This window comes from Geotrypetes seraphini, chromosome 8 (assembly GCF_902459505.1).
Source record: "Geotrypetes seraphini chromosome 8, aGeoSer1.1, whole genome shotgun sequence".
NCBI classification, from domain to species: domain Eukaryota; kingdom Metazoa; phylum Chordata; class Amphibia; order Gymnophiona; family Dermophiidae; genus Geotrypetes; species Geotrypetes seraphini.
The window spans coordinates 62805959-62818465 of NC_047091.1; the positions used below are offsets into that span (position 1 = coordinate 62805959).

The 12507-nt window shown below is 35.8% G+C and overlaps 1 protein-coding gene across 1 annotated transcript in view; it reads left to right on the top strand.

Annotated features, from left to right (window-relative positions):
• The window catches only part of LOC117365458 (tetraspanin-15-like), a 151319-nt gene that overhangs the window by 87000 nt on the left and 51812 nt on the right, over positions 1 to 12507 (top strand). The window contains exon 5 of the mRNA XM_033955934.1: positions 510 to 626. Within this exon, the coding sequence (XP_033811825.1) occupies positions 510 to 626 (117 nt within the window). The remainder of the gene's footprint in view (positions 1 to 509; positions 627 to 12507) is intronic.

Consider the following 12507-nt stretch of genomic DNA (forward strand, 5'->3'; position numbering starts at 1 on the left):
TATACCTTCCACTGCCTTATCCAACATTTGTTTCTTTCCCATTGTCTACCATCTCTCTCTCTCTTTCTCTGCCATGTGCCCTGTGTCAAACCTCTCTATTCCACTCCATACAGCATCTTTCCCTTCCTCCCATGGAGTAACAGCACAGTGCAGGGATAGAGAAGGCAACGCCAAAAATTGTAGATGATGCTTTTACACAAACTCGCAAATGGAACCCAGTGGTTCAAAGCTCAAGTGCCTTTCAACTAGAAAGAAGATTATCAAGGTAAGAACCTAATCTTCTCTTCATTTTGTTCATTTTCAGTGCAAAAACTCCTGTTTGATTATGGCTGTGAAATGGACACTTTTTTAATGTTATGAACAAGACATATTTTTTTGTTGTAGACTTTTTTTAAAATGTCCCTCTTTAGTAAAAAGGCCCCTAATTCAGAATGCAGCTTACATACAGGCAAGATTTACAAACCTGAACCTATATTTTGGAAAGTATAGTGTCTCTCTCTCTCTTTTAGTTTAAGTGCTGTGGTGCAAAAGAGTTTAAGGACTGGGAGGAAAACCTTTACCATTCATGCTCGGCTCCAGGGCCACTAGCCTGCGGTGTGCCATACACATGCTGCGTGCGTAACAAGGTACGTAGATCTCACTAGAGAGTGCCCTGGGGACAAAGATTCATTGCCATTCCTTCCCTGAAACAAAATAATTTTTCCTATTCACATCTCATTCCCGCATTGAAGCACACTTCATGACCTCATCCCCTCACCATCCCTGCATTCTCCACCCCCTGCCTCTCACCATCCCTGTCTTCAACTGGGCAAGAAAGCAACTGTGCTATTTGGGGATACAAATTTACATCTTGCTCTCCACCTGGACAAGAAAAGAAAAACCACAGCAGCCTGCCTCAACTGGACCACCAAAAGATATCAGAACCAGAAACTACAGAGAGCATAACTGCTATCTGTGAGTTGAGATTTATTTTAACTACATAACTATTTTAAGATTATATTCTGTGAAACCAAAATCTGCTATCAACCCCCTCAGCATCAAGTCTTCACAGAGAAATTCATATATGTGTACAATCATTTGTTTCTGAACTTCTTGGAAGACTTTGATTATCCCAGGCCTGAGCTGAATTTACAAATATAAAGATCTGTTTCTCCGGAGACAAGCAGGGGATATGCAGCCCCACTTGAAGGTGAAGTCCAATGACTGAGTCTGACTGGCGGAACTCTCCCCTAGCTAATGGTAAGCTTTGAGCTTACTGGGCATATGCAAGGGGACCCTACTCCTTAAGCCCCTCCTTAGTTTCAAATTTCTCAACAGGCATTTCCAATACAGGGTTCTCCCCTTCGGCCTGTCTTTGACCCCCTCGGGTTTTCACAAAGTGCCTCGCAGTGGTCGCTGCCCACCTACACAAATAGCATCATATGGTGTTTCCCTACCTGGACAATTGGCTTCTGGTAGCACATTCCAGGGAAAGTTTGCTGCTCACCATCCAAGATACTGTTCAAACATTACAAAATTTGGGCTTCATCAGAAATTTTCAAGAATCCTCTCTAACTGCAATGCATCCCCTCACTTTCATTGGAGCTCGCTTAGACACACTATTCGCAAGAGCTTACCTTCTGCAGGACAGGCTTCAGACCTTCAGTCATTCTGCTCTACCTGCTCGCACTATTCTACAACTGTTAGGCCACATGGCAGCTTCGATCTCTCTTGTTCCCAATGCCAAGCTACATATGAGGCCCTTTCAGTGGCATCTCAGACTGAATTGGAATTAGAAATGTCACTCACTCACACGGTGGGTGCCACTACCTCAAAAAATTTGTACTTCTCGATCCCGATCCAAGATGGCCGCGAGCTGATGAGAGTGAGTGAGACGCCGCCAGAGATCCTAACGAAACAACGTTTATTTATTGCTTTACCGATGCCAAAAAGGAGAGGGAAAGGCGCTTCTGGAGCCTCGAGGCGCCCGGAGACTCCTCTTCAGATGTCCATGGAGGATTTTTTGCGGCATCTAAACCAAGAGGCAGCAGCAGCATTGGGGAGTCGCCTGCTGGAATCGCCGGGAAGGAGTGAGGTCGTGGCAAGCTTCCCTGGGCTAGAGTCAACTCTGAGCCCCGACGCTAGAACCCCGCCCCCTCAGCCGCAGCGTGCTAGCTCTCCACGGGAGAGTAGTCAGTCCGAGGAGGCAGACTTCGTTTCCCGGGAGGCTGAAATGGGCGAAGCACTGGAGGAAGATGAGACTGCGGTGAGAACAACGAGGGGACTTAAAATGGAGCAAGGTTTCCAGAGAGAGAAGACTGTCACTGCTGTGGAAGCTGGGACAATGCAAGCAAGTATATTCTCTGTTCCTAAACCCATGAATGTTACCCTAGACTCTATTTGGGACTTGGTAATTACTCTGGGACAAACATTGTCACCACAAATTAAAGCACTAGAAGAGAAATTCTTAGAACAAAGAAAAGAAATAAATGGACTTAAACAGGAAAATATATTAATGAAAAATAATGTGGAAAAAATAAATAAAAAGATAAGTGAAGTAAACCAAGTCCAAACGACACTGATTAAAGACAATCTCAACCTTAGGAGAAAGGTGGAAATGATGGAAAATAATATGCGGTTGAATAATCTTAGATTTTTGAACTTCCCAAAGATTCCTTCTTTATCAGCAAAAGAAGTTTTGAAAAAGTACTTTTGTGAGGTTCTTAATGTTCCTAATGATGCCTTTCCTCCTTTTTCTAAAATATATTATTTGCCAACATCAAAAAACTTGGAAGAACAGCATCCACTAGAACAAGGTCAGGGTGAACAAATGGATATAACATCATTATTGGAATCTTCAATGAGGGAGGTAGCTATTCCAGCTACCCTATTGGCTACGGTGGTTTTATCACCAGATAAAAATTGGATATTACAGCTTTATTTTAAGAATAGACATAAAGAATTTCTTGGATATAAAGTTCAAATATTTCCGGATGTGACAAGGGAATCTCAGAAACGAAGGAAGGAATTTTTGCTTCTTAAGCCTGGGGTCGCTGCAATGGGGGCATCATTTCTTTTACGATACCCTTGCAAATGTATTGTAAAGTATAAATCTTGCAACTATATTTTCTTTGAACCCTCTCAGCTGACAGGATTTCTCTCCAGGAGGGGCCTTGAAGGGGATAAAGAAAATCTCAATGTATAAATTTACTCTTGGTCCATTCTCATCTGACCGCCTAATTTGTAATTTGAATTTTTTCTTTTTCTTTTAAATAGTTTCTCACTCAGGAACATCTTGGATCCTAATTTTGGGACTTTAATTTTGATTGAGTAAATAGTAATTTTGTTATATAAATGTTACCTCATTTGTTTTATATTATGTTGACTTAATCATATTCTGTACAAGAAGTTTATTCTTGATAATATGTTCAAAATATAAATAAAGAATTTAAAAAAAAATAAAAATTTGTACTTCTCTTGTATGGTGGATTCATTCCAGGACTCTCCCAAGATGGTTGTCCATTTCATCCTCCTCCTCAGCGTACCATAACAACAGATGCATCCAACCAAGGTTGGGAAGTGCACCTAGACCACCTGTGGCTTCTCAAGAAGAGGGTCCTTATACAGACAGACAATCAAGTCACAATGTTTTATGTAAACAAGCAAGGGGGGCTCATGTTCCCTTCCTCTTTGCAGAGAGGCTCCTTTCATATACACCTTCAGGCGATTTACATACCAGGAGAACACAATATCCTTGCAGATTCCCTCAGCAGGAAACTCGATCCTCACGAGTGGACTCTCAATCTGATCATCCTCCAGCAAATAGTCCAACAATGGGGAAACCCTCATGTGGATTTTTTTGTATCCCTGGACAATGCCCAGTGCAACAAATTTTGTTCATTCCGTCCGGCTCCTCAAGCCATGGAAAGAGGTGCTTTTTCCATTCACTGGGGGAATGATCTGCTGTATTCTTTCCCTCCATTTCCTCTAATTTCCAGGGCTCTTCAGAAAATTCTTAGAGACAAGACACATGTCATACTCATAGCACCTTGATGGCCCAATCTGGTATGCACTCTTACTGGACCTTCTCGATGTGCCTCCAATTCCACTGGGGAACCATGCTTCTTTTCTGTTTCAGCAGAACGGTCAACTTCTTCACCCCAATCTGCGCAGCCTCAGCCTGACAGCTTGGAAGTTGAATGCTCACTCCTAACTCACCTTCCATTCTCTCAACATGTAAAGTCTGTTCTCCTAGCAGCATGACATCCTTCGACTCAAAAATCCTACCAATCAAAATGGAAGCGATTTACAGTTTGGGCACAGGCTCGAAAGCAAAACCTTTTTCACTGCCCTCTCAACCACATTTTAACATGGTTTCTTCACTTGTCAGATTCAGGACTTAAGTCAAACTCTGTCCGCTTTCATTTAGCAGCAATTACAGCTTATCCTTTCCTGGACAATAAACTGATTTCGCAACACCCTTTGGTGTCTCAGTTCATGAGAGGCCTGTCTAACATCAGACCTCCAATACGAGAACCTCCTCCATCATGGGATCTCAATCTAGTCTTGGATCAATTGATGAAGGCTCCTTTTGAACCATTGGGATCTGCGTCTCTCTCATTTCTCACATGGAAAACAGCATTTCTCACAGCACTGACATTGGCCAGGAGAGTCAGTGAACTCCAAGCTCTTGTCATTTATTTTCTGTATCTTCAGTTCTTTCCTCACAGAGTTCAGTTGAGAACTCACCCCAAATTTCTTCCCAAAGTAGTTACGGACTTTCATTTGAATCAAACTATAACTTTGCCATCGTATTTTCCATTTCCACACTCCTCACCAGTAGAGCAACTCCTGCATACCTTGGACTTCAGAAGAGCCTTACTTTTTACCTCAAAGCAACGTCTCTGTGGGGGGCGTGGCTTAACGCGAACACGAATGGACGTGTAATCGCAAAGCTCCTCATCATCTAGGCACAGAATATAAAAAATTATTATTCCCTTCTGGATAATTTCATCAAAGAAATAATCACTAAAGAAGCGGAACATATGATAAATAAAATAACCTTTTTTGCTGAAGTTAAAACGAAGCCTGAAGTGATAGGAGCTGGAAAGGCAGAGTGCCGTTTTTTTTTTCTTCAACGGTTTTATGGGACTTGGATTGCAGCGCTGAGACAGTGAAGCCTGCGAGTGAGGAGCCGAGAGAGAGGAATGCCGGCTTTTGAAATGTGAGTCGCTAAGGAAAGATAAGAGTCAGTTGCTTAGAGATAGTTGAAATAGAAGATTACTGGAGTGAATGTTGCTCTCCTCTATCGTAGCTGCGATTGGGCTTGTGAGAGGAGAGCCAGAAGAAAAGATTGCCGGTTTTTTTTAGCGCTAAAACGGCGTGATATTGATAATAAGTGACTGAACGGCGCAGCATCGGGGCTAATAACTGACAGAGGAAAAAAAAAAAAAAATCTGTCAACGGAAAAATCTACAGAATATTGAGAGTGACTGGCAACGAAAGGAATTAGAGAGGGAAGAGAGAACTGGCAGTTTAAATTTCACCTTCTTTCAAAACTGTGAAAAGACTCAAATAAAAAGATTGCCGATTTTTTTTTTTTTCAACGCTGAAACGGCAAGACATCGAGGGAGAGTGACTGACACAACTGAAAAAAATTAATGTGAAAGAAACTTGTGCTGCCGTAATTGAATGAAACCTAAAGGGAAAAAAAAAACTGATAAATTACATGTTGTCCTCCTACACCGAGACTGAGAACGGGCTTGTGAGAGGAAAAACAGAGAAAAAGTTTACTGACATTTTTTTCTTCAGCGCTTGAACGGCGAGGCACTAGAGAAAGAAAGCTGACATTGAAGAGAAGAGGGGCTAACTAAAGATAAATTGCTGATTCTACCGGCTTGTCTTTGTGCTGATGTGGAGAAACTGTGAGGGAAGGCTGATAAATAATTGAATTGGCAAACGGAAGTTTCAATGCAGTTTTAAAATTAATACTGTTAAAGCTATAATTATGAGGAGAGTTGTTTAAAGGGAAAAATACTAACTAATGTTAAAAAAAAAGTAAAAGAAAGATCGACTCCTAATGTGTGGAGGTTGTCAGTAGAATTCCTAAGTGTGGCGGTTTGAGGCAGCCATTTCCAATTTAGTGAAGAAACGGAGCTCTGAGTGATTAACTCAGCTTTTGCCTGAAGCCAGTCTTCTTGTTTGTTTTCCCTCAGCGCTAGATCGACATTGAGGTAGATAACAGACAAAAAAAAGAAAAGAAAAGGATTCATTCATCAACGGAGACAATTTGATAGTGCTACTGATATCAAAGAAAGACTTAAAAGGAAAGAGACAAACGGCGAAATATTGAAGTGTGTGAACAAATCAGAGGAAACAGATGAAATAACTGCTGACACTGAAAAAAAAAGGCTGAGGGGAAGATAATTCTTATTGGCTTTTCTCTGGACTGATACAGAGAGGCAGTGAGGGCAGGCTGATAAAAGAAAAAAAAAAAAGGAAAAATTGAATTGGCCAAAGGAGGAAAATTTCAATGCTGTTCTAAAACTAGTGATGTAAAAGCCATAACTGTGTAAAAACTGAAACAAGACAGATTACTGTGAATTGTGACTAAAAGAGACTATACAGTCTCCTAAAATATAAAGAAAGAAAAAACAAAGAAAAAGAAAATAACAACATGGCAAGTACCAGACAAAGCAAAAATGAGGCTGGCACGTCAGCAAAAAGACAAAAACAAGATCAAATAACACCAAGCAAGATTCCACTTCCTGCTGAAGAACCTGACATATTGAGTAAAGCAGAAGTTATGGAAGAACTAAGACAAATTAAGCAAATGCTTAAAGAAACAGTAACCAATATGTCTGAAATGAAAGAAGAAATATTAAACATTCACAGACAAATGGAAAGTAATAACAAAAGAACAACTGAACTAGAATCTAAAATGGAGGTCATAGAAAGTGAATGTAATGTAATGTAATGTAATGTAATTTATTTCTTATATACCGCTACATCTGAAACAAACAGATGCAAAAATGATAGTCTGGAATTAAACAAATTGAAAGATCAACTGGAAGACTATGAGAACAGAGGAAGAAGGAAGAACATTAAACTTTTTGGAATACAAGAAAACTTAGAGGGAAAAAATACTATTCTTTTTCTAGAAAATTTAATTCCAAAAATAATACAGCTGGACTTGAAACAACCTCTAGAAATAGAAAGGGCGCATAGGATCCCAATTAAAAATACAGAAAATAAAGGCAGGCCAAGACCAATAATTTTCAAAATGCTTAGATACCAACAAGCATTAGAAATATTAAATGCTGCAAAGAAAGACAAAAATCTAAATTATAAAGGATCTAGAATATGGTTCCTACCGGACTTTGCCAAAAACACAGCAAATAAAAGAAAGAGACTATTAGACATGAGACCTCAACTAAAAGAAAAAGGTTTTAAATATGGTCTATATTATCCGGCGAAAATGAGAGTATCATCTGGAGATAAATCCTTATATTTCGAGGATCCAGAAAAACTGAAAGCTTTTCTTTCTAAACCAGAACCTATGATATTTTAATATAAAATTTTAAGATGGGTTTTGATGACTCTATGAAATAATTATAAAAGTATGAAATATTGAAATATCTAAAGAAAGAAAAAAAAAATGATATAAAGAAAAGACAATAAAAATTTATAAGAAAGAAAGAGCAAGACATAGGAAAAACATTAATAACAGACTAAATATATGTTTAAGATGAAATTTTAAGATGTAAATAATAATACCAAAGAAATATAAAATAAAAACTGTTAAATGGATAAAGATACATTAATGAAATGATATGAAAATATGACTAAAGATATTAATGGTTAATATAAATAGATAGAAGGGAAATTTGATTGAATATTAAATGCCTAGAGGGGAGGAGAATGTTTGGATTACAGTTCCAATGTGTATCCTTAAGCAGCCATTGTATTGGGTGGGAAAGGGAGGGAAAAAGAGAATATTTACTAGAATGATTAAGGAAAAAATAAACAAGGGATCAGATATTTTAGGGGTAAATATGTGTGTCGTGAAAAATATTTTTTGGATTCTAAAAATGAAAGAAAAGGAGAGAAAGATTATAATGAGAAATATTAAAATGTATAATGTCTTTTAAAATATATTCTATTAATGTCAATGGCCTGAATCACGTAATCAAAAGGAAAAAAGTATTAACATTTCTAAAAAAGCAAAATGCGGATATTTACTGTCTACAAGAGACCCATCTTAATATAAAGGAATCACAGAAACTATCGGGAGGGTGGGTAAAAGAATGTTTTTTTGCTCCAGCAGAGGGTAAAAAAGCAGGGGTAGCAATTCTTATAAATAAAAAATGTATGGCCAAGATTAAGGTAAAAAATTCAGATCCATATGGAAGATGGATACATATTGATATAAGTATGGGAAATGATACCCTGACGTTGTTCAATATATATGCCCCTAATTCGAATCAATCAGAATTTTTTAAAAAATTACAGAATATGTTGTTACCACTGGCTGCTTCTAATTTAGTGGTGGCTGGAGATTTTAATGCTGTAATGGATCCATTATTGGATAAAAAACCAGGTAAAAGTATAAAATCTTTAGGTTTAGATAATTTGGTTCAATCATGTGATTTGAAAGATATATGGCGTATTCTTCATTTTAATGATCAGGAATTTTCATTTTGTTCACAGGTTCATAAATCATTTTCAAGAATAGATTATATTTTTGTTTCAACAAATAAAGTGCAACAGGTGATTAAAGCTTCCATAGATCCTATTATTATTTCGGATCATGCGGGAGTATGGATAGAATTACAATTAGATCAATTAGAGAATGGTAGACCTCTTTGGAGATTTGATAATGCATTGCTTGTGGATGACAAATTTTTGGAAAATTTTAAAACACAAATTAACGATTTCTTTCAAATAAATTTAGTGGAGGATACATCTATAGAGAACGTATGGGATGCATTTAAAGCAACTATGAGGGGTAATATTATATCATATTCAGCTTTTATTAGGAAACAGATTAAAATACAATATATAGAATTAGAAAAAGAAATAAAAATATTAGAAGCTAAATTGGTAAGTAAATGGGAATATGAAGTTTTGCAAGCTCTTTTGAAAGCAAAAGGTAAATATAATGAATTAACTTCAAAAATGATAAGAAGAGATTTGTTTTCCAAACAAACAGTGTATTATGGAAATTCTAATAAGGCGGGGAGATTATTGGCAAATTATCTTAAAGCAAAAAAAAGAAGAACTAATATTAATGGAATAAAAGACGATAATGGGATAATAACAAATCAAACAAATATAATATTAAAACAATTTTTAAAATTTTATAAGGACCTGTATTCTTCCGAGCCTTATTTGGAGAGACAAAAAGATGGAAAAGATTTTTTAGATTTAATTAATGGACCTAAGGTTCCTGATCATATAAAACGGAGTTTAGATGAACCTATATCATTAAAAGAATTAAAAACAGCATTGAGATCTCTTAGAGTTGGATCCGCTCCAGGTGGTGATGGTTATACAGTAGAATTTTATAAAACATTTCAAAATATCCTTTCCCCACATTTACTAAATTTATATCAGACACAACTTATAAAAGGTAATATTAAAGGTACTATGGCTGAATCAATAATAATTGTTTTGCCTAAGCCAAATAAAGATCCTACTTTGGTTTCAAACTACAGGCCTATATCTTTGATAAATGTTGATAATAAACTTTTGGCGAAAATTTTGGCTTTGAGATTAGCCAAAGCTCTCCCACATATTATAGACATGCATCAAACGGGTTTCGTTGCTAAAAGACATTCTTCTAATAACTCTAGACTATTATTTCACATGCTAAACTTGTCAAAAAAAATGGATGAACCGGCTTTTACAGTTTCATTAGATGCTGAAAAAGCATTTGATAGGGTAGAATGGAATTTTATGTATCAGGCTTTAGAATGGTTTGGTATAGGTTCCGGATTTATACAAATGGTAAAAACATTGTATAGCTTCCCGATTGCAAGACTAAATATTAATAATAAGATATCTGATGGTTTTCAATTGCAAAGGGGAGTTAGACAAGGCTGTCCTTTATCTCCTTTGTTATTTGATGTTGTATTAGAACCCTTATTGTTAGCAATACAGCAAACGAGGGAGATACAAGGTATTCCATATTCAGATATGGAATATAAAATTTCGGCTTATGCTGACGATATTTTACTTTATTTGAGAAATCCAGAGTCTACCTTATCTTCTTTATTGAAATTAATTGATAAGTTTGGCAAATTTTCAGGTTATAAAATTAATTGGAATAAATCTGAAATTATACCCTTGAATGTTCATTGTGTAAAAGGATTATTTGATACTTTTCCATTCATATGGAAAGAAGAAGGATTTAAATATCTTGGCATTCAAGTTAAAAATACAATTGAAGATACAGTAAAAGAGAATGAAAAATATGTATTAAAAAAAGTTACGGAGTTATGTGAACAATGGAACCCATTACATATTTCTTGGTGGGGAAGAGTTCAAACTATTAAAATGATGATGTTACCTGTGGTTTGCTACCAAATGAGTATGATACCTATGTATTTTCAGGGGTCCTTTTATAAAAAACTTAATAGCATTTTAACAAAATTTCTTTGGCTTGGTAAAACACCTAGAATAGCTTTAGTAACTTTGCAAAAATCAATTAAAGAGGGAGGGGTAAATTTTCCAAATTTCTATAGGTACCATCAAGCCTATATTCTACGTCAGGGTATGTATTGGATCCTCCCAGAACTTATGGATAATGCACCGGATTGGTTATATTTGGAATGGCGCCTTATGTTTCCCCTAAATTTAGTTCATCTGCCAAGTATTAACATACCTAGAAGATACAGAGAAAATAAAATATTAATGGATACTTGGAAAACGTTGAGGTTTATTGATAAATTAACACCTATCCCAATAAACAAATCAACTAATCAATCTATATGGATAAACTCCAAGATCAAAATTGGCGGAGCTCAAATCCTTTGGAAGAACTGGATTATTGCAGGCATTAGATCTCTAGACGATGTTATTTCAGAAGGTAAACTGCTGGATTTTTCACAATTGCAACATAGATTTGGTCTTAATAAAACACAAAGTTTTAAATGGTTGCAATTGAAGCAGGCCATTCAGGTTGGGTTCCCTGAATGGAAAACATTAAATAATCAATATAGTTTAAAGTTCTTATGTTTTCAAGCAGACTTCCTAGGACATCAAGCCGCATTGTGGTATAAATTAATATCTGGATATTTGAATAAAAAACCAAAAAATGGTCTAAGAGACATTTGGAGCATTGAGATTGGACATCAGATTAATGCATCTCAATGGCCACTAATTTGGTCTTGGAGAATGGGATGTACAGTGTCAGCATCTATGAGACAAACTTGGTTTTTCTTATTACAGAGAGCTTTTTGGACCCCTACACGTTTGCAAATATTAGACAGTTCTAAGTCCAATAAATGCTGGCACTGTAATCTAGAACCAGGGACATTAGATCATTTATTGTATCATTGTCCCTATATTAAAACTTTTTGGAATTCAATTTGGCCACAAATTAATAAATTGATGGAAAATCATATTGCAATATCATATGACACAATATTATTTGGAATGATGATGAGAAAAAAAAGTCAAATTTCACCAGAAAATAACAAGCTTTTATTAATTATGACAGGGGTTGCCATTCAGAATATAACTAATAACTGGAAGAATTACAACTACCTAAATTATACATTTTGGTGGAATACAATATGTCATATATTCAAAATGGAAAGAACAATCGCAATACAAAGGGGGACATATACTAAATTTATAAAAATATGGGGGCCATTGGCAAAATACTGTAATGAATAAATAGTAGGACTTTTCTTCTTCTTTTCTTCTTTTATGGATCTTTTTTATGACACACATAGAGGGGGGGTAAAGAAAATAAAGTCTACATAATATGTTATAATATATTATACAATATGCAATGTATGAATGAAAAGTAATAGAAGGGTGGGGGGAGGGAGAGGGGATAAAATTTATTTAGAATATATTGTATTAGATATAAAAATGTTATTGAATATTCATCAATTGTATTCTAACATGTTGTACATTTTCTATAAAATTTGAAAATTAAAAATATTATATATTAAAGTAATAAAAGGGTGGGGGGAGGGTGAGGGGGAAAATCAAATTTAGATATATAATGTGTTAGATATAAAAGTGATACTATGTATTTATCAATTGTATTTTAATATTTTGTACACTTTATGTAAAATTTGAAAATAAAAAATAATGGAAAAAAAAAAAAGCAACGTCTCTGTTACGGAAATCTAATCAACTGTTTTTTTCTTTCAACTCTAGTTTCAAGTTTATTAACTTTTAATATACCGACCATCAACAGGTATCTGGCCGGTTAACAATAAAATATTTTAAAAAAAGGAAAAATAATGAGTATTTAAAAATAATGAAAGTGAACATCAAAGACATTAACTG